This window comes from Xiphias gladius, chromosome 20 (genome assembly GCF_016859285.1).
Source record: "Xiphias gladius isolate SHS-SW01 ecotype Sanya breed wild chromosome 20, ASM1685928v1, whole genome shotgun sequence".
Taxonomy (NCBI): domain Eukaryota; kingdom Metazoa; phylum Chordata; class Actinopteri; order Istiophoriformes; family Xiphiidae; genus Xiphias; species Xiphias gladius.
In genome coordinates, this window is record NC_053419.1 from 17,866,622 (window position 1) to 17,886,147 (window position 19,526).

At 44.8% G+C, this 19,526-nt stretch overlaps 3 protein-coding genes across 9 annotated transcripts; all 3 read left to right on the plus strand.

Moving 5' to 3' along the window:
* The first annotated feature begins 2,314 nt into the window (after positions 1–2,314).
* LOC120806706 (urea transporter 2-like) lies at positions 2,315–5,264 on the plus strand. Its single transcript, XM_040158084.1, has 9 exons — positions 2,315–2,426; positions 2,618–2,807; positions 3,028–3,156; positions 3,899–4,028; positions 4,108–4,176; positions 4,328–4,475; positions 4,796–4,846; positions 4,940–4,989; positions 5,100–5,264. Exons 1-9 carry the CDS (start codon positions 2,315–2,317, stop codon positions 5,262–5,264), a joined length of 1,044 nt encoding a protein of 347 aa, XP_040014018.1.
* Positions 5,265–11,903: 6,639 nt separating this feature from the next.
* zgc:122979 (uncharacterized protein LOC641576 homolog) lies at positions 11,904–15,063 on the plus strand. 5 transcript variants are annotated; one of them, XM_040157788.1, is made up of 4 exons: positions 11,904–12,029; positions 12,674–12,932; positions 13,285–13,838; positions 14,830–15,063. In XM_040157788.1, exons 1-4 carry the CDS (start codon positions 11,904–11,906, stop codon positions 15,061–15,063), a joined length of 1,173 nt encoding a protein of 390 aa, XP_040013722.1. The 5 variants fall into 5 exon arrangements, with proteins under 5 accessions (XP_040013722.1, XP_040013727.1, XP_040013723.1 ...); XM_040157793.1 differs by having other exon boundaries at positions 12,695–12,938; positions 13,312–13,838; XM_040157789.1 differs by having other exon boundaries at positions 11,904–12,011.
* Positions 15,064–15,890: 827 nt separating this feature from the next.
* Positions 15,891–19,453, plus strand: hwa (huluwa). 3 transcript variants are annotated; one of them, XM_040156645.1, is made up of 3 exons: positions 15,891–16,957; positions 18,210–18,405; positions 18,890–19,453. In XM_040156645.1, exons 1-3 carry the CDS (start codon positions 16,364–16,366, stop codon positions 19,054–19,056), a joined length of 957 nt encoding a protein of 318 aa, XP_040012579.1. In that variant the 5' UTR covers positions 15,891–16,363; the 3' UTR covers positions 19,057–19,453. The 3 variants fall into 3 exon arrangements, with proteins under 3 accessions (XP_040012579.1, XP_040012578.1, XP_040012580.1); XM_040156644.1 differs by having other exon boundaries at positions 15,892–16,957; positions 18,207–18,405; XM_040156646.1 differs by lacking the exon at positions 18,210–18,405 and having other exon boundaries at positions 15,892–16,957.
* The last annotated feature ends 73 nt before the right edge of the window (positions 19,454–19,526 follow it).

Consider the following 19,526-nt stretch of genomic DNA (forward strand, 5'->3'; position numbering starts at 1 on the left):
ATACTCCAGAAACAAAGCTCTCTGTTTTGCTTGAGTCGGAAATACTTTGGTAATTAGAACATTCTTATCCCTGATTAGCTGCTGAGATGAATAGAGAGACTCTGGTCTTTGCTCCAGGCACGGGTCCTCTGGTATGGAGACAAGGAAGAAGGTTTTTTAGGTTTTAATATATGCAAGAAGGGACTACATAACATCATACAGATTCCTTTATAGCTAGCTTTCTTTTAAAAGTATATATGTATGCCTTTATTAGCTTAGCTAGCAGCTGGTAGAAAACAGATCTGTGATTTATCTTCCACTCGAAGAGGTAAGAAAAACTCCCTTCTTTAATTTTTTTATTATATAAGAAGTTACATGACTCTAAAGGAACAGACTCACCAAAAATCAGTAAACTAGTCATTCACGCATCCAGTAAGATTTTTGTAGCTAGTGGATGAAAACCTGAATAGATTTGTACATTTTCTTACAGACTTAAATTCCATTAAATCTTTTCTGAGCTCAGTCTGGAGGTCAAGCCCTTGTAAGAATTTTTTATCCATCGACTGATTTATCAGTTGACTGATTGAATGAGAAGATCAATTGCTGTTTTATGTTTTGTTGGGGAATCATCCAGAGTTTTGGAAAACCTGATTTGCATAAAAGTACACAATTAGACAAGGTGCTGTCACCACTCAACAAGCTATTTCCATTCGACCACGAATGAATGAGCAGCAACTCTGCACCTGGCAATCAGACGTTAATGTGTTTACAGCGTTTTATAAGCCACAGCACTGATCTGCAGTATTGTGAGGAAAATAAGCAATTCCCAAGGGTTTTATTAAAACACTCAAATAAAGGAAACAACTGTAAACAACACAAAACAATAATCGAGAAATCAAGATTTGCAAAGCCACAACAACAAAAAGGGTTTGAACAGTATCATGGTCATGAACTGTATCTGGACACATTCTTGATTAGATCACAGTTTATAAGAGAGGCTATTGATCATTTCATATTTGATCACTTAGCTTTATGTGAAAAGTTACCCGAGAGTTGTGTTCAGTAGCTTCCATATTTGTTGACTCTTATGAAGTATTGTAGCACAGAAGAAAAGAGGCTACCAGCAGAGCTGAAAGATCAAGAAGTTCTCTGCACGCACAACATAAAAACACACTCATGCTTTCATGCAGAGAACTGAGACTGAGGATGCTGAGAATAACAGTGGGAAGCTCTCTGGGAAGTCTGCTTTGATCATTGCTTCAAAAAATATCAAACTAAAAAGAATAGAAAACTGTGGCAAACTGGCAGTCAGGGTTCGATTTTAGCTCATGCTTCTCTGTTAGAATTGTTTCCTCCTCAGGGAGCAAAGAGAATCGTCTTCTCACTGATTTAGTTTGTGTGAAGGGAGGCATTGACTTGTCTAATTTGTAAGTGGCAGGGGAAGGGTGGATGACAATATCTGACAATATCAGGGTCTAAATAATGGGTATCACAGAAACACAATTAATGAACACATGGACACATGTTGGATAATATCACACAGATAGGGTGATGAGGGATAACTGAGCTTTGTTGAGCATCAAACAGAAAGCAGTCGAGGCATATAAGTAGAACAAGACTAAGAGTCCATAGCAGCAACATGCAGCTGAGGCTAGTGGGACTATCATTAATTTTGCACATATTTGGTCATTAACCAAATCATTGGGTCCAATAAAAATTTTGAAAAGTGAAGGTATCACTGAAGTTATTACAGTTCATCCAACGTGTGTGTACCAGATTTGATGGCAGTCCGTCTAACAGCGGTTGAGGCATTTCACTCAAAAACACAGCGGTGAATCTCACTGGGGTGCAAGAGGAAAAGTCAGGGGATCAACGAAGTCAGTAGGCTACACTGTCTGGGGACCATGAACACCCGCACAATCTTTTTTTGCCAGTCAATGTGGTAGATACTGCAATTCACTAGATAAATGAAAACTTTGGATTGCTGGTGGTGCTAGAAGGTAAGTCCGGGGATCACCAGAGTCAGTAGGATTCATCCTCTGGGGACCATAAAACTTTTTGCAAAATTTCATGGCGATCCGTCCAAGAGTTGTTGAGATATTTCAGTTTGAACTAAAGCGGTGGACCCACAGACTGGCATTGCCATCCCACAGTGAGCCACAGTGGCTAAAAATGAAAAGGCCCAATATGCAGTATAGTAACTGCCAAAGAGATTATCTAAGTACAATTAGTAAACTGAAATAATCTACAGTATATTAGTAGCCAGTTATTTGTCAAAAACCTTATATTTCATTTACTAATATGGCAACTCTGATATACTTTAGTGACAACAAATATGGACAATAGCAACCAGCATTCACATGAAGAAGCTCCAGAAAGCTTCTTTCTCTTCAGAGCTGTTGGGCTTTTCACCGGGGACATGCATCTCTGTGGAGAATGGGTAAAAAGTAGGTGCCTAGTCTACACAATTACATGTCAGTTATACTTGAATTAATAAAAGTATAAAACTCTGGTAAAATTGAATTCAGCTAGCTGGAATTTTACAGAATTCAATATTGATTCAGTCTGACATTTGAGCCTTTTTGTAATGTAGATAATGAAAGTCGATCATAATGACATCACTATCCACCTATGGCAGGACAGGGTGTGGTAATCCAACTGCTGGACTGGATTTTCCGAGGGGTGGCCCAGGTCATGTTTGTCAACAACCCTCTCAGTGGGCTCCTCATCACGGCCGGCCTCTTCCTGCAGAACCCTTGGTGGGCTCTGAATGGGCTGCTGGGCACCCTTGTTTCTACTCTATCTGCCATTTTGCTGGGACAAAACAGGTCAGATGGCATCTCTTTATCCATATTTGACTTCATCCCGTGGGGAAAATAAAATAAAATAATTTTCTTCCTACCATGAAGCCGTTATTGTTGCCTCTTTCACTTATACTCCCCGAGGCTACACGTTCTTTAGCTTTCACACTGTGCTATTTTCACAGTTTGTTTCTCATTTAAGTGTATTTTGCGCTCATGTTGGGTACATTTGTCACATTCACCTCAGGGAGGCCATATCAGCAGGTTTATACGGCTACAATGGAGCCTTGGTCGGCATACTGATGGCTGTTTTCTCTGCCAAAGGAAGCTGGTACTGGTGGCTTTTACTGCCAAATGTGTTCATGTCCATGTTGTGGTAAGCATTCCCTTCAAAAGATGACCTGATTCGTTTGATTGCACACACTCACTTGACAGTTGCATACAGGAACGACACGAGGGCAAAAGCGTGCAGTCAGGGCCAGGAGCCACATTCAAATTCAACCAAGGTAAATGTGCCTCTGTTTCAAAAGAACAGACTGCTGCTACTACACCTGTCAATCTTTATGTTCTCACATGGCACATGTGCAGTTAACTATGGCAACGGGGGCAGATTTATCACTTGAAACTCCTTAGAAACAATGGGTCGGACTGGGTCGGACTTTTCCGGCTGATATGACAACTGATGCAGATTTTATATTTTTATGAGAACTTACAGTAGACGATATGTCAGTTATATATACAATTACGATTTTATGGATAAAATTTCTACCTCTATTTTTAATCTGTATCCCTTGTATTGACTTTGCGTTTATCTCGCACTAATACTAGTTTTTCCTGAATACTCACCAGTCTCAAAAACGTACCCGTCCTATAACGCTGTCCTACTCTCATATATAGTAACGCCCAGCTCAGGAAAAATCGCTGTTCGGTTGAGGAGGGGTTTAGCAAACTCTTAACAGTAGGTAGAAAGAAGAGATACTGTAGTAGCATTCAAATCCTTACATAGAGCTCTATCCTTAAGGTAAACATTCGACAATCAAGGCAGGATTATAATGTCAACCTGTTATGGTTTGCCTTTCCACCCAATACGTAATCCATTTACCTGTCTCTCTTCATAGCCCGGTGGTCTCCAGTGCTCTGTCCTCAGTTGCCAGCAAATGGGACCTCCCAGTATTCACGCTGCCCTTTAATATGTTGGTGTGTCTACACGTTGCAGCCACAGGAGCCAATCACCCCTACTTTCCGGAGGTACAGTACAGCCCTGCTACACACACGAGGATGTACATAGCTCGGATGCACATGAAACCTTCTTTTCCTCTAATTTCAGGTGGATATCCAACCAAATAACCATCTGCACCCCCATCACGACTCCATTCAAAGCCTGAATATCTCTGAGGTTTAACAGGAATCATATTAGTCCACTAGCTATTTGAAAATCTACACACAATCTAAATTATCATAGTGTCTGTTTTGCACATATGTCCTCTTAATTAGCTAAATGCCCAAGCTGTTTAAAATGTAAGTAAATGGATGCTTTCCGTTTGCAGCTACTCCTGTCGGTGCCAGCCGGTGTTGGCCAGGTGTACGGCTGCGACAGTCCTTGGACAGGAGCTCTCATCCTTCTGGCCCTGCTGCTCTCCTCACCAACTATCTGTTGTCATGCCATTTTGGGCTCTGCTGCTGGCATGTTGTCTGGTAAAAAATGACTCTCCCATTTGCACAGAAATATGCACAATGTCTGCCGAGGCTACAGTGGGAGCTGTGGCTCTTCAAAGGGCACCATGGCATTATGGTGAATGAACCGTGAGATGTTTTTTTCAAAGAATGCTTTATAGCCCGTGTATGATGACTCAATTTTCAAATTTTTGCAATTGTTTGCTATTTAATAATTTCATGGATAATATTGTCCTCTCCTCTGATGCGTGGTGCAGGACTTGCTCTGGCAGCTCCTCACAGGGACATTTACACAGGGCTGTGGGGATATAACAGTGCTCTATCCTGCATTGCTGTTGGAGGAGTCTTCTATGTTATAACATGGCAAACCCATATACTGGCTCTAATATGTGGTAAGACTTACAGTGTGGTCACTATCTTCAGTTAGCATGCTGCACGGAAAATGTTTTTCATTTAAATGTGAAACTGGGTTTCTTTGTTTCCAGCATTTTTCTGTGCATACGTGACTTCAGCCAGCTCGAAATTGATGTCCGTGGTAAGTAAGAAACTTTCCTCCAAAGTCAAACTTTATGAACGTCATCTGAACACCCAAATGTGTCTCATATCAAGTGTCATGCTCTGCTCTCCTATGACATCCCCTTTCAGCTTGCATTACCAGCCTGCACGTGGCCTTTCTGCCTGTCAACTCTCATCTTCCTCCTCATTTCCTCTGAGATCCCAGCCATCTGCAGACTGCCTCTGTCTGTGGTCTCCTACCCTGAGGAAAATCGGCGCTACCAGAGACAATTAAAGGCCTCAGAGAAAGCTTAGCACAGTCAGCAGAGCAGCAGCCAAGAAGAGGCCCCTCGCTGAAGGAGAATGGAGGGGCCAAATGTCCAGTTGGTAGAAGAAAGGGGCTGCAGTGAATCTGAACGATTACAGGAGATGCCCTTTGTTCCTGGCATGTACCTCTATAAAAGTTTAATTGTAGGAATAGCCTGGTGATATACAGTTTTGGTGTTTCCGCTCTTACATAGCAGTATTTGTTATATAAAATGGCTGGTATTGTACTGAGAAATGTTTTCCAAATGGCAAATATTTTCTTCTGCAGTATATCTTTCCCACACAGCAGAGGGCAGCACTTGTCAAGAAAAAATAGAACCACTGTGCATGTACAGTCAATCTAATAATACAGAGGGAAAGCACTGAGCAGATAAAGGAACAGCATTTCTTTACTAGCTTTGTTAGCAGTAACATGTATTTTGTTAAACGTTTCATTTTGCAAGCAAAGCCAGTCCCGTGGGGTTATTCATTTACAGTAGCTACAAGGCAAATTCTGAGGGGGGAAAGCAGTAAACTGCCTTTCCTTTCTCAACAGCACAGCTTTAGCTGTTGCTGGGAGATGATTTAAAATGCAGCAGCACGTTGCATCAGTGCAGACAGTGAGCTGTAGGGGAGATTTCATAAAGTGCTCCCCCAGCAAAAACACCCTCTTCTCTGCCAGGTATAATCCATCTCTGCCTTCTGTACTCCGGTCTGTCCCACTGTTTTCTCTTATCGTTTCTTTTTACGTCTCTTTTGGTTTCTTGCTGTGCCTCTCCCACAATTTAACATTTTTTTAAAACCCCTTGTGCTTATGTACCTTTCCTTTCATTGTCTCTTCTGGTGTTATCTGTCTTCATTTCTTCTTTTGAGGACAACCTTTCTTCTTTGCCACGAAGCAAGGAGATTTTTAGCTCTGTGAAAAGAAGCTACCAAGATGCCAGCTGATAGAAAAAATACAGAGCTATGTCTGGGTCTGTGTCTGCATCTATATTGACATTTATGAGTTTATTTTTACGTGTCTTTATTGCCATCTGCCGCTTTGTGTATCAGTTCCACCGAGATACATGGCTCTAGTCTAGCCAGGACGACACATAAGAGAGAGTCACACTCCCAGACATGTGTGGGAGTGTGACTGTACATGGGGGGAGAAGGTGCGAGACGAGGGAAGGGGAAGAAGCTGAAAATGAGAACATCACATTTTCTTGCCTGGTGATAAAATATGACTTGTTATGACTGATCCCCCCCCCCCCCGAATGTCTAATGCGCATTTTATTTTCTGCCCCTCATTTGAACCCAAATACCTACTAAACTAAATCAAACAGTTTTCTATTTGATATTCTAAAGGCATTACAGAGGGAAACTTTCCTCAACGCTGCCAGTAATATTTTCGCTAATCTTCTGTAGCCCGTAGGTAAAAGTGACCCTAGTCAGTGGATTTTTTCCTGTGGCCTTTTACACAACGTTGATTCATCCAGCGACCTTTGAAGGACAGGATAGGTGTTGGAAGTGGGATGATGTGATATGAGGTTGGTGTCACCTCCCCTGTGCCAGTGCTGTGTGCTCATAGCAGTGTGATTCACCTCCCCGACTCCCCTGCAGGAAACACCTACTGCTCCCACAAAACATAACAGGGTAAAGTGAGAGGGGGCTGAACCTGTGAGGGATAAAAAACCTCACCACACAGTCGTGTCAGCTTGCATAAATGCAGAGGGGAAAAAAGGCATGTGCTTGTGTCTCTGTGCTGGCTGTTTGTCTACTCCTGTGTCTGTCAGTTAAGAATAGCAAGTCTCATATAACAATGTAGGCCAAAGTATTTTAGAACTCTAGTTAAAAACGACTGAGGATCAACAGAAGGAAGATAACAACATCAGCGGTGCCTCCACCGTAGGATGATTCCAGTTGTTTCAGACTCAGAAATGTTGACCGGTTTTGGGCCAATACAAGTACATAAATAAACGAAGCATTCAGTATCTCTTCACCAGAATGTGATTCTTCACAGTGTGGAGACGGCTTTGAAACAACATCGAGACCTTCATGTTGGGAAATTACCGAAAATACAACTGAACTGTTAACGAAATGAATAAAGTACGAACAAGGCTAAGAGTCTACAGCCACCCTAGCAGCTCTGTGAGGCTACACTAATCCCACAGTGGCATGGCAACAACGCTAGCACACAAATGTTTAGCAGATAGAAGGTTTACCATCTTAGTGTTAGGAAGCTAAAATTTGCTAATAAGCATTGAACAACTCTTTGAACTCCTGACCTCGGTATTCCTATAATCATGGCTAACACCCTGTTGTATAGCTGTTGTATAAGTGGGTGTAGTATGAACTGGGCTGTACCCACGATCGGTTCAGTTAAAGTGGTCTCAGACAAAAGCGGCGTTTTGGACCCCACTGTCTGTAGCGTGCAGTTAAAAACAGGGGGCACAAACAAAAGCAGAGACGGTGGCTGTTCATTGCATTCGCCGCTGAACATGTAAGAACAGCAAATAACTCCGTGACAACACCATGCTGCATGTAAGCTATCCCACTTCTCCCCGCCTAGTGTCTGTGAAGCTTGGTACTTTAATTGGCATTATTTTCTCCGAGACTGACAGGCAACTTGGTATGTGTCTCTGAGGGAGACTGTGAATGTGTGAAAAACAGGCCAAACACACAGTCAGACTGTTCCCGTAGGCGGGAAGAATGAACGCTGTGAAAGAGGCCGTTCTGATTCACTCCGTCCTGCTCAGTCTGTGAATAGTAAGCGAGAGCTGCTATCTAGCGCGTGACGCTCCTTGGCTCATCATGATAAAACCAAATTTGTCTGCTGGTTCCTGTAAGACGAAAGGAGAATCCTCAGGAAACTCCATCCCCCATTGGATGTATGTGGCATCAGAGCGGAGGAAGCATTGCCATGTATGTACGCTCCCTGTGACTCTGATTTCCATATCCATGGCTGCACTGCCAGCTGCACAGTCAGATCTGTGTCGTAATCTTGTAGTATGTGTAGTATGATCTCTAAATAGAGATGCTGCCTCTTTATCAATGGGAGTAAAAGTGTCATCCAAGCAGATGACTTGCTGCATTTCATCAGAAGAGTGGCCGTCACGTAGTGATGACTTAAGTAAAGAAGAGTGTGTGGGTCTGTGAGATATTTGTGAGTTATTTAGAGATTCTTTTACATGTTTTATTTATCTCAAATACTACATGAGGCATCATAACCGATTTTCTTCAGTTACTTCTTTCATCTTCACAAATAATGGTCTTGGTTAGGGGCTGCACAGAAATGATTGAGGGGGGAGCTGGGGTTGGGGTTTTTTTTTTAAATTAAGGGTTGTCTGATTGCTTTGGGAGAGGATGGGCAGGTCTGAATAGCTATGTCCAAAAAAAAATGTCTTTTCAGTGGACCATAAAGGTGCATCTTGCCATATGAAGAGGAAAACAATCAAAACAAAAATTATACTGTGCTGTACTAGTGAGACCATTATGTCAGTGCTGAGAAACGGTCAGAGGTCTTCATAGTTAGTAGAAGACATTATTTCTCTGGACAGTGCGCCATTGTTTCATCAGCCAGCAGATGCCCTCACATTACTTCGCATCTCAACCATCATAAAAGAACTGTGGTAAAGTCTAGGCCTGCAACTAACGATTATTTTCATTGTCATTTAATCTGTCAATTGTGTTCTCGATTAGTCGTTTTCTCTATGAATAAATACTAGCAAGAAATAGTGGAAAAGCCCACCGTATCTCCCCACATCCCAAAGTTACATCTTAAAATGTTTAGTTTTATCCAGAGATATTTCGCTTACTATCACGTAGGACGTTAAATCTTGCCATTTTAAAAGCGGGAACCGGAAAATGTTTATTTCAAAAGATTATTTGAATATCAAAATAGATGCCGATTCATTTACCGTCGATCGACTAATATTCTAATCAACTATTCGTTGCAGCTCTATTAAACTTGAACGTACGGTATAGAGTGAACCTATGATATAATGCATGTTCAGGACAACCCAACCTGTTCTACTAATGGGTGGGGCAAAAATATCACGGCGGAGCCTGTGCTCTGTTCACTTATTCAGTAACGGTGGTAATATCTGTCCATTTAGCGGCTGTTGGTTCAAAAATAGAGAGCAGCTGGGATGCTGTGCCGAGAGGGCAATTGTTAATCCTACCCCTTGTGTGCAATTTGGGCTATGTAAAAAATATTGTTCCATTAAGACATTAAACTTGAAAACTAGGCTGAGTTGTTAGAGAAAATGGTTTTGCTTTCTAAAAAGTCAAATATAAGGTTCAACACCCCCTCCCCACCCAAACAATTGTCATACAGCCCCTTATTATTATTATTATTATTATTATTATGAAAGAACTCAGCATCAGACTCCAAATATCTTTATTCTCGTTTCTGGTCAAGGAATCAGCGTCCTTCAGTCAGTCATCATGCTTTTGAGGTGACATCTTGAACACTTACCAAACAACACGAGGTTCTCAACAGATTCAGTTACTTTACTTGAAGCCGCCCTTTCCTTCCACAGCTGGTTGCTGTTGGTTATCAGCTGTCTCATTTGAATAGGTTTCCATTCACTGTCTGTATTGGGCTTTATTGCCGTGCAAAACTACAGGGGCGGATGCATTTAGCTTATCACATCTGCACAATCTAATGGATACAGGAACCATTCAGTAAATACTGCCTCTGTAGAGCGTCTTGACCTTTTCAGTGAAACTCCATTAACAGATCTGTTTGGGTCCAAGTTAATTTCAGCTACAGGATATAAACCTGGACACACTTAAAATGGTAGTCAATGGAAACTTTTAAGGCTGTAATTAGTGGTGTTTTTGTTTTGGATTATGACACATTTTCTTTCTCTTCGACCACTACCCCTTCTGTATGTATGTTGGCTTGGGGATATAATATAATGCAGCCCAACACAAGACAACAGCAAATAATAGCTAAAAAAAAATTGTTGAGTATTTACATCTTTAGTACTTTATACCGCTACTCCACTTCATTTCAGAGGGAAATATTGTACATTTTACTCCACTAGATTTATACAATTACTGGTTAGTTTTCAGATTAAGAATTTACATTAAAAAAAAAAGATAAACTTATTAAATAGAACACATTGTTAAAGATTTAACAAGTGGTGCGCAACATCTTGGCTTATGATCCCTTACAGAAAAATAGTAGTTGAGTCCTTGTTATGTATCAGATATGAGTTGTTGAATTTTCCAGTTATTTATTGATGCATTTACTTTGAATGTGAGGCGAGGAATGACATGAAGTACTTGGAATAATAAACTTTGGCCTTTGCCTCCCCCTTTTAGTCTTATTTAAGAGGATATCACATATCATATCTGTTAATTGTCCATAGATGAACTCGCGGATGTTAAGATGCATATCCGTTTAAATGTAAGTATTCAAAATAAATTAAAAAGTGACTCTTTGGAGGGGGCTCTAATCCCTCGGTTGGGAACCAATGGACTAAATCAGCTAACCGTATATAAAGTAGTCAAAACTAGCTCCACCTCGACCAGCCACAAAAGTAAAAGGCTGCTGATGCGTCAGTATTAACAATTTAATAACGTCATGTGTAAGAATAAATCAGTCGCTGGGACCCTGGAGTACTTTTACTTTCGATACTTTAAGTACATTTTGCTGAAAATCCTTCTGTGCTTTTACTGAAGTGGGATTTTGAAATGCATGAATTTTACTTTGAATTGAGTATTTTTTTACATTAACCAACTGGTACTTTTACTTCAGTAAAGGATCTGAATACTTGTCCTACCACCGCTGCTTCATTGAAACGCATTCAACTGTACAGGCCTTCGTGTCATTGTGTCAAACCTGTGCGAAGGCCTATAGATCCTGTAATCCAACCCGTGCACACGCTGCTTCGCACAGTCCGACTGTTTATCCTGGCGCGCAGGTTATCACCGCAAAAAAAAATCACAGGCTACTCAAAACAGGTGTAACGAGAGACGGGGGGTCGCCTCCGCTGCAGTCTGTCAGCCGAAGTTCAATAGCCTTACAGCTGTAAAACTGGTGGGCTCCTGTTCGAGCCACTTGAGGACAGGGGCTCCATCAGTCGGCAGGTGGCTGTCTGGATGGAGGTTGTCTGGGCAGCAGCAGGTTTTTGTTTTTGTTTTTTTAATCTGTATGTCTGGTTGTTCTGTTCTGTTCTGTCTGTGGAAGGGAAAAAAAAAAAAAAAAAGGACTCTCTGTACTGTGTCGTGACTGTCTGCACGGCTCTGCCTTCAAGAACTCCGGAAACAAGCCTCAAGATGGAGAAGGAGGGCCGCAACATCCGCGTGATCATCGCCGGAGCACCAATGGCCTCGCGCCGGGCAAAAAAAAAACAAAAAACCGAGGGCGCCGGCGTCCCCCCCTCGGCCGCGCGTGAAGGAATGGGCGGGTCCGGGGGAAAGCTCGTCCACGGCGCGTGGGCGGCTGAGCGCGTAGTAGAGCGGCTGGCGCGGCGGTATTTAAGGGAGAGCCGAGGAGAGCGCCGGGCAGGACGGAGCGGAGAGGTTTCAGCACCGGCGCGACTGGACAGCGATAAGTAGCCCAACAGCAGCAGCAGCAGCAGCAGCAACAACAAAAACAACGTAAAAAATAAAAAAAAAAAGCCATAAAACAAGGTTCTAAACAACAACAACATCATGGTTCTCATCTGGACCCAGTTCGGTGTGAAGCACAAAAATGTCAATGTCAAGTGCAAAGTGCGAGTTATGCACAGGGGGGACAGCTCAGGCTCCTCGTCCTCAGCGGTAAGTTCTCCTTCGACAGTTTTCTTTCAGGCCTTTCGCCTTTGTGTTCTCTGTCAAAAGCCTGTTAAATAACCCATTACCTCGATCACGTCAATGTGAGCACACCGCTAGGAAAAGCTCCGCTTGCACACGAGGCGTGTCGCGTAGGTCAAGTTCCGGCATCTACTCATCGCTACCGTGTGTCTGTTTGCCGTCGGGGTCCATGCAGATGCAACAGTCGCCGATTCCCGTGCAGCCAACCGCTGCAGAGAATCTCGGTCGTTTTGGGGGGGGGGGGTCTCGTGCACCTCACACGACTTCCCCCCTTCTCTCACGTTGTGTTGTGCATCATCCTGTATAATTCGTGGATGTGCAGTTTGCATAGCAGCCCGGAGCTAAGGTGGCGTTTTCCCCCTCAGAGTGTTTTTGCTGAGGGGCTGATTTCGCTGCGTATTTATAGATGCTGTACAGCAGGTGGTGTGGAGGATGTTCAGCCGTTCCGTGCTGTATTACAGTGGATTCATGTTTTAATCTATATATAATATCTTAGATTTATCTTTCAATTCAGCATCTAACACTTGAGATGACCGTGCATCATTGCCAAAATGAGATTTCAAGACTTGTGCAAAACAGTGAACCCTTTGAACGCTCTAATGCTGTCCTTCTTGTCCTCGTTGCTACAGGAAAGCACCAAGTCTGAGCAGGACACGCCCTGCCTGTCAATCAAACCCACAGGCAAGGACTTCTACAAAATCCTGGGTGTCTCCCCTGAATCCAATGAAGACGAGATCAAGAAGGCCTACAGGAAGATGGCTCTCAAGTTCCACCCAGACAAGAACAGCGATGCCGACGCGGAGGACAGGTTCAAAGAGATCGCAGAGGCCTACGAGATCCTGGCTGACCCCAAAAAGAGAAGCATATATGACCAGTTTGGAGAAGAAGGTGAGAGTGCGGGAGATAACTGCCATCTGGCTAATGACTGTGGCATAGGCTGCTGCTTTACTTATTCATGTCATCATCGAGGCTAAATACCGAGAGTGCAATGGGAGGACCATGACTGAAACACCCCCACCCCTATTAAACCGGCTCAACGTGTGCAGCATAGACAGCCGTGGGGCTGATAAATGATTCAGGGAGCAATGAAGGAGGAGTTTTCCTGAAAATTCCTAAACAGCTGATGTTTAGCAAAGGCAGAATTTGCATGAAAGCAGCATCAGTACTAGAACAAGGGAGAAGCGTTTGATAAATGCGCAGAAATGTAACTTAACTCTTTGTGTTTACCTGTGTCTTTTAGGCCTTAAGAATGGAATATCAGTGGCAGGCCAAGGCAGTGCTTTCCGCAATAATTTCCAAAGCGACCCCCATGCCACCTTCTCCTCCTTCTTCCATGGATCCGACCACTTCGACATCTTCTTCGGCAGCGACTTTGACGGTGAAGACGACCTCTTCAACCCTTTCAGGCGGTTCACCTTCAGCAACGTGGGCGGGTTCGCCGGCCACGAGGGCGGGCTGCGAAGGGGCCAGCGGCGCCTGCAGGGCGAGGCGGTCGTGCACGACCTGCCGGTGACCCTGGAGGACGTGATGCACGGCTGCACCAAGCACGTGAAGATCACCCGCAGCCGGCTCAACCCCGACGGCCGCAGCCTGCGCTCTGAAGACAAGGTGCTAAATGTGGTGGTGAAGAAAGGCTGGAAAGCGGGGACCAAGATCACCTTCCCCAGGGAGGGAGATGAGACGCCCAACAACACCCCCGCTGACATCACCTTCATCCTCAGGGACAAGGAGCACCCTCAGTACAAGAGGGAGGGCTCCAACATCGTCTACACGGCCAAGATCACCCTCAAAGAGGTGAGTCTGGTGCATCTATATCAGCCTGTCACCAGCCCTGACCAAATGAATGATATATTATGAAACGTATGACTGGTCTACAAGTAGATATACTATGTCATTTTTCCAACCACTTACACACACTCAGGGAAAGGCTAAAACCCCTCCACCACTTCTTGACTTTATATAACTGTTGAATAATGCATTTACTGAAATACCAAAGCGAATCAATTGCCGAAAAGGCACCAGTACCACGTGAGGCAGAAGGTGAGATTCTCTGCCAAATTGCAGGGAGGGTAATATCTTTGATTGGAGTCCGAGAACAGAACACAGCGTTCCGTTCTGGGGCCTCTGAGCCCCCCAAGCTTACACTGGGCTGACGGACCCCCGCTAACAGAACAGCAGCAGTAGCCTGCCAACGCCTCCGTTACCTCATCAGCCCCTGTGGAGTGAGAGAGAGCGGGAGCTAAATTTAGACCTCAGCACCGACTGCCCCCGCGAATCGCACTTCACTTTCCCTCCCAGCTACTACGTGTGATGCAGACTCCTCTCCCAGTACAAGGCAGGCAGAGAGGCAGGTTTTTTTTTCTCTCTCTCTCTTTTTTTCTTGCTCTGTCTCTGGCTCTCACTTCTACCAACCCACACGCAGATTAGCAGGGTAGCAGTCACAGAGACTGGCATTTAAAAAGAGCCCCTCCGTCTTCCCATGGCTCCCTCCAGTCGCTAAAGCACTTAACTCCCACACACAGCCGGTAAATAGAGCAGCGATTATAACATCTGCAACACCAGTTTGTTGCATAACACAGATAATCGCTGTTTTTAGAAAGACAGACTCTCCATATTTATCTGTTATGTAACATGGCACTTTTAAAAATCAGGCATTTAATTGATTTTTTTGTTGCCAGTGTACTTGATTCCAGTCGTAACGAGGCCACTCAGAAAGCATTATGAAACTCGCTCTAAATATAACAGGTCTGCAGGACTGACTTTTGATTCCTTTTTCTGTCTCCAGGCTCTCTGTGGCTGCACCGTTAACGTCCCCACACTCGACAACCGGATGATGCCTCTGCCGTGCAGCGACGTCATCAAACCTGGCGCCGTGCGGCGGCTGAGGGGCGAGGGTCTGCCCCTGCCCAAGAGCCCGTCCCAGCGAGGCGACCTGGTGGTGGAGTTCCAGGTGCTCTTCCCCGACAGGATCCCGCCGCAGTCCCGCGAGATCATCAAGCACAGCCTGGCCCAGTGCTAGCCCGCGTTATTCCAAATCACGGGACTGACACAGCCTCACAATGTGTGTATGTCGTTATCAATTCATAGCCTTGCACCAGGTGCTAATTATCACAACCACTCACAATCTCTTATTGTGTTTGGGCATGGCAAGCGGCGCTGGAGGGAGTTGTGGTTCAGACGGGACTTTGTGAGGAGATGACTCTCTGCAGGTACTAGGCACGATGCAGCAAATGCCACATGAGCAGTGACTTCAGAACTGACGAGCGGGGTCTTTGGTATCTGAGGGCGCATACTGACTCAGTAGCCTTTATCTTGAATTAAAAGGTTATCTGTACTGTTATACTTGCAAACCTATAGCAGGATATCAGTGTGCTATCCAAGTCTGTATAGACTTCCTTAAACCTGAATGGTAGAAACATGTGAAGAAAAAAAAACCAACAACTTTATTATAGTTATATGGTGTTCATATAACTGATCTTTTTACATTGATTTATTACAATAGCCAGATGTACTTGTGCACAAAGATCTACTTTGTGTTCAAAATGCAAAAACATTGTCTCTAAGAGAGATTCATTTGTCAAATGTTCTATTGAATTATTTGAAATGTTTGTATATATTCTGCAACGAGCCAGCTGTCGATGTATCGTTACCTGATATGGACATATTTGGAAGCATGAAAAATAAAAAAATAAAAAAAACAAGAACTTGACCTCTGTCGTCCGCTATTTCTTCTGTGATAAACACGTATTTTGCAAAACCAGCGCACCTGCACAAGTGGACTTCGGAAGTCCACGACCGACCATCAGGCACTGCGGTCCATAAAAAAAACAAACCGCCATCCCGGGCACGAGGCTCTCCCAGGCGTCACTGCGGAGCTTTCGGACGCAGGGGTGCGGGGGGTCTGGCCTGCTGCCGCCACCTAGCGGTGATCGGCCGCCACGACAACGCGAGGCGGCCCCCGGCACACAACGAGCCACACCTGTGGGTGTGCGCGATTCGCGTGGCTGCCGACCGAGTGCGCGTTGCACAGTCGCGTCAGGTCGCGCCCAGGCTTTGATAACAGCGGCAGTGTGGGTCCACAATGACGAAGGCGAGGGTGGCAAAAGACCACAGTCACGTCTGGAGACGGAACACACGTGGGAAGCGTGTTGGCATGTCGTTACTTGTGTTTAAAAACAAAAAACAAACAAACTTTCAAACTCAAAAGTGGTCCACGCTGATTGACGCACCAAAACCACCTGTGCGTTCGGGGACAACGTGAAACCTCAGCTGAGACCGGCGACTCTCTGAAGTTCGCCCTTGAAGTCCTCTGGAATGAAATGTCGCGGATAAGTCAGACCACACCGCCGTATCCGACAGAGGGTCACCCCGTGACAAACCTGACTTTGGTCGTGCTTCTGCTCATTCCCTGCGTGGTTGTCCTGCTTCTGCTGAACTGCCTCTTCCTGGGTTACAAGCTCCTGATCCTGTCAAAGAGCGGCAGCAGACAGAAGCGAGCGGACACGGAGGAGATGCTTTTGCAGTCCACCCTGCAGAGGATCAGAAGACTCTCCGACGTGGCCTTCCCCCCGCTGCAGGACGGCCGGAGGGCTTACATGTCTGTGTCGGAGCCTGTCCTGCCGCGCCCCGTCACTTCCTCCCGGGCTTCGTCCAGGGAGAGGGCCGGGGTGGACCACAGGATCCGGCTCTTAAGGCCAGATGGCGCCACCGGCTCGGGGTCACTGAGGGCGCCCAGCACCATCCGGGCCACTTCCTCTGCAGCGGGTTTCACCCCCAGGCGCGACCTGCCCTCCGGCTCACGGGCGCACGGCGTCAGTAAAGCGGGCGGCTGGAGAAGCGCACCAGTTCTGCCGCAGTCCAGCGATTCGGAGGCTGAGACCAGAATCAACCTCGTTCCGCCAAACTCGCCCACGGTGAGTGATCACTAACTAAATTAAGCAGGAGGAGGCCTAAAGGGCCATTTTGAAGTTTTTTTTCTTTGGTAGTGGAGACTGGCTAATTGGTGGAAATCCATTTAACTACCTATGCAGGAAACATAGTCAAATTGTGACATTGATACGGCTCGGTGATGTCGATGTGGTCAGGTTCAAATTTCAGTAATAACCTACACGGCATGGCGGGATTAACCTGCCCCGGGGACCCAGGCTTCGGGGCCCGTATTAACCGTCTGTTACTCCTCCTCCTCTGGTCATTGTGCACAGGGGCTTCCTGTGTGGTAGTTTGGTTAGACACACGTTCAGAAATACGCACCGTGTCAGCACAAAATTAGGAACAATAGTGAAGATGTTAGGCTTTGGTTGGGTTTTGGGTATTTTCGGAGGATGGAGGTCTGGGGCACCGGGGACAGTTGCCTGGTCTGTAATCCAGCTGTGCTAATGCAGTGAATCTGATGCTCCAAATTTGATCTTGAAACTCATCGCCTGATCTGCACACACATTTGGTTGTCAACACATGATAGAAATGTATCCACTTATTGCTGTACAATATAGAAAACTATAATGTATTTAAATGTTAATATCTAGTGTCTCTTTGTTGTGATTTAGGATTTTTTTTTCTACATTTTTGTTTTCCCATATTATTGATTGGCTAGTAGGGTTGTTTTGATTTAAATCATTTACATCTTTACTTTAAGTGCCAAGGTCCCAAGCCTCCATGTCATATTTCTGACACCCTCACATTCCTAGTAAATACGATCCAGTCTCTCAGCTATCCCCTCATCTTTGGTGCAGAAGCCTTCCTTGCTGTTTTCAAGTAATCATGTCAGTCACTGTGAACAATAAGAAATAAGCAATCTATGAAGCTGCGGGCTTTTCGGTGCCCGTCAGTGGTTATACTACACCCCGTTCCTATCGGTTCATTCCAAACAAATGGGAAAAGTAACACTCGCTTACTCCACCACACACCACCGGATTCTCCATGGGGGGCACACTCACCAGACACAGAGCAACAGATGTAAACGCTCTCGTTAAACCAGCTGTCGAATCGATATCATGATACATTCACCAACAGTCAGCAACGGAAGCGAAAGTGGTCTGATTTCATAAAAGGCAACACAAATGAATGTCCACCGACATCCGGCCCACAGCATAAAGCATAAAGTCAACTTCATTCTTAATCCAAAGAATGAGGCCTGCATTTTTTCCCCCCCTCCTTGGTTCACAGCAGGAGACGGAGCATGTCGGTTACATTTGTCGGAGCAGCACGTACGAGATGCTGACAGATGCGAACCCCGGTGCCGCGGCGCACGCGTTCGACAAGGCCGACGCGGAGTGCGGGTATGGCGACCCGCCCTCGGAGACGTCCCGCCTGAACGCGTCCGCGGTAGGCCCTGGACTGGACAGCGACTTTGGTGCGAGTGCAGGTACGCTTCTGCCCCCCCCCTTCGGCTGCACTGTAGTCAGTATGACTTTCGTAGACAGCCAATGTCACCGCTGCACCGTGCCGGACAAAACAAGTAGACCGGGGTTACGGGACGGTTGTATCATCGTCGCCTGAGTACGACGATGAGAATCTCAGCGGGGAGGAACATAAATTATGCAGTTTGATTTGTAATAGCACCGGAATACTACTACTAATAGTAATTTTTAAAAAGATCCAACAGTTATGTAGTAAATTAATCTTTTTCTTCCAGCTACAATTTTCCATACAATTAGTCAAAATGTTTTGTCATTTGAAAAAATACCTAAATTACTCTGCTAATGCAAAAGTACTTTGGTGGCCCAGTTTGGTTTCCACCGCAGTATTTGCCGGGAAATGTAGTTTTGCATTGCCACCAGCTTTCACATGTGTAGCTGTGACCGCCCTTTTGTTTAAACCAAGCCCTGAAAAAAATGGGTTCTTCTCAGGTGTCTCCCTGCGGATTTTGTCGGCGGACAGCGACGGTCTGTCCAACGGCGTGCTGGCCTCAGCTTTGGAGTGGGATTATTATGACCCCTGCTATGTCAAACAGAATAATGTACCCAAACATAAACACCCCAGGCCTGCAATGCGCACTAAACAGTACTGGGTGTGATATGAGCAGTAGTTTTAATGTGTTTTTATGTTTTGACTTATTTAATCTTATTTAAATAACTTATTTACTTTTTTTTGGAAAGAGATTTAATGTATTTAGATTGTCTCACTAATAATCAATATGACTTTACACTAGTTTGATTTGACTTTTAATGATAAATGCACTCTGCCACTGAAGTTGTTCAAATCGTGAAACGCACCTTCGTTTACATCACTGTGAAAAGTTTACGGTGCACCTGTCACTTGTGTTACTGTTAATCACTGACACTATTTTGTAGCCACAGGGCTGCTCTGCCAGTTCTGGATTTCATAAACATTCACAGTAAGATTTATACTCACTGCTATTGTTTGATATGTTTTGATTCACTCCGACCAATAAAGACTAATTTAGAATTGAATTAAGTGGCTATTGGATTACTTTTCTTTCCAACGAAATCAAATTGTCACACAAGGGGAAGAAGATTTGCAGAC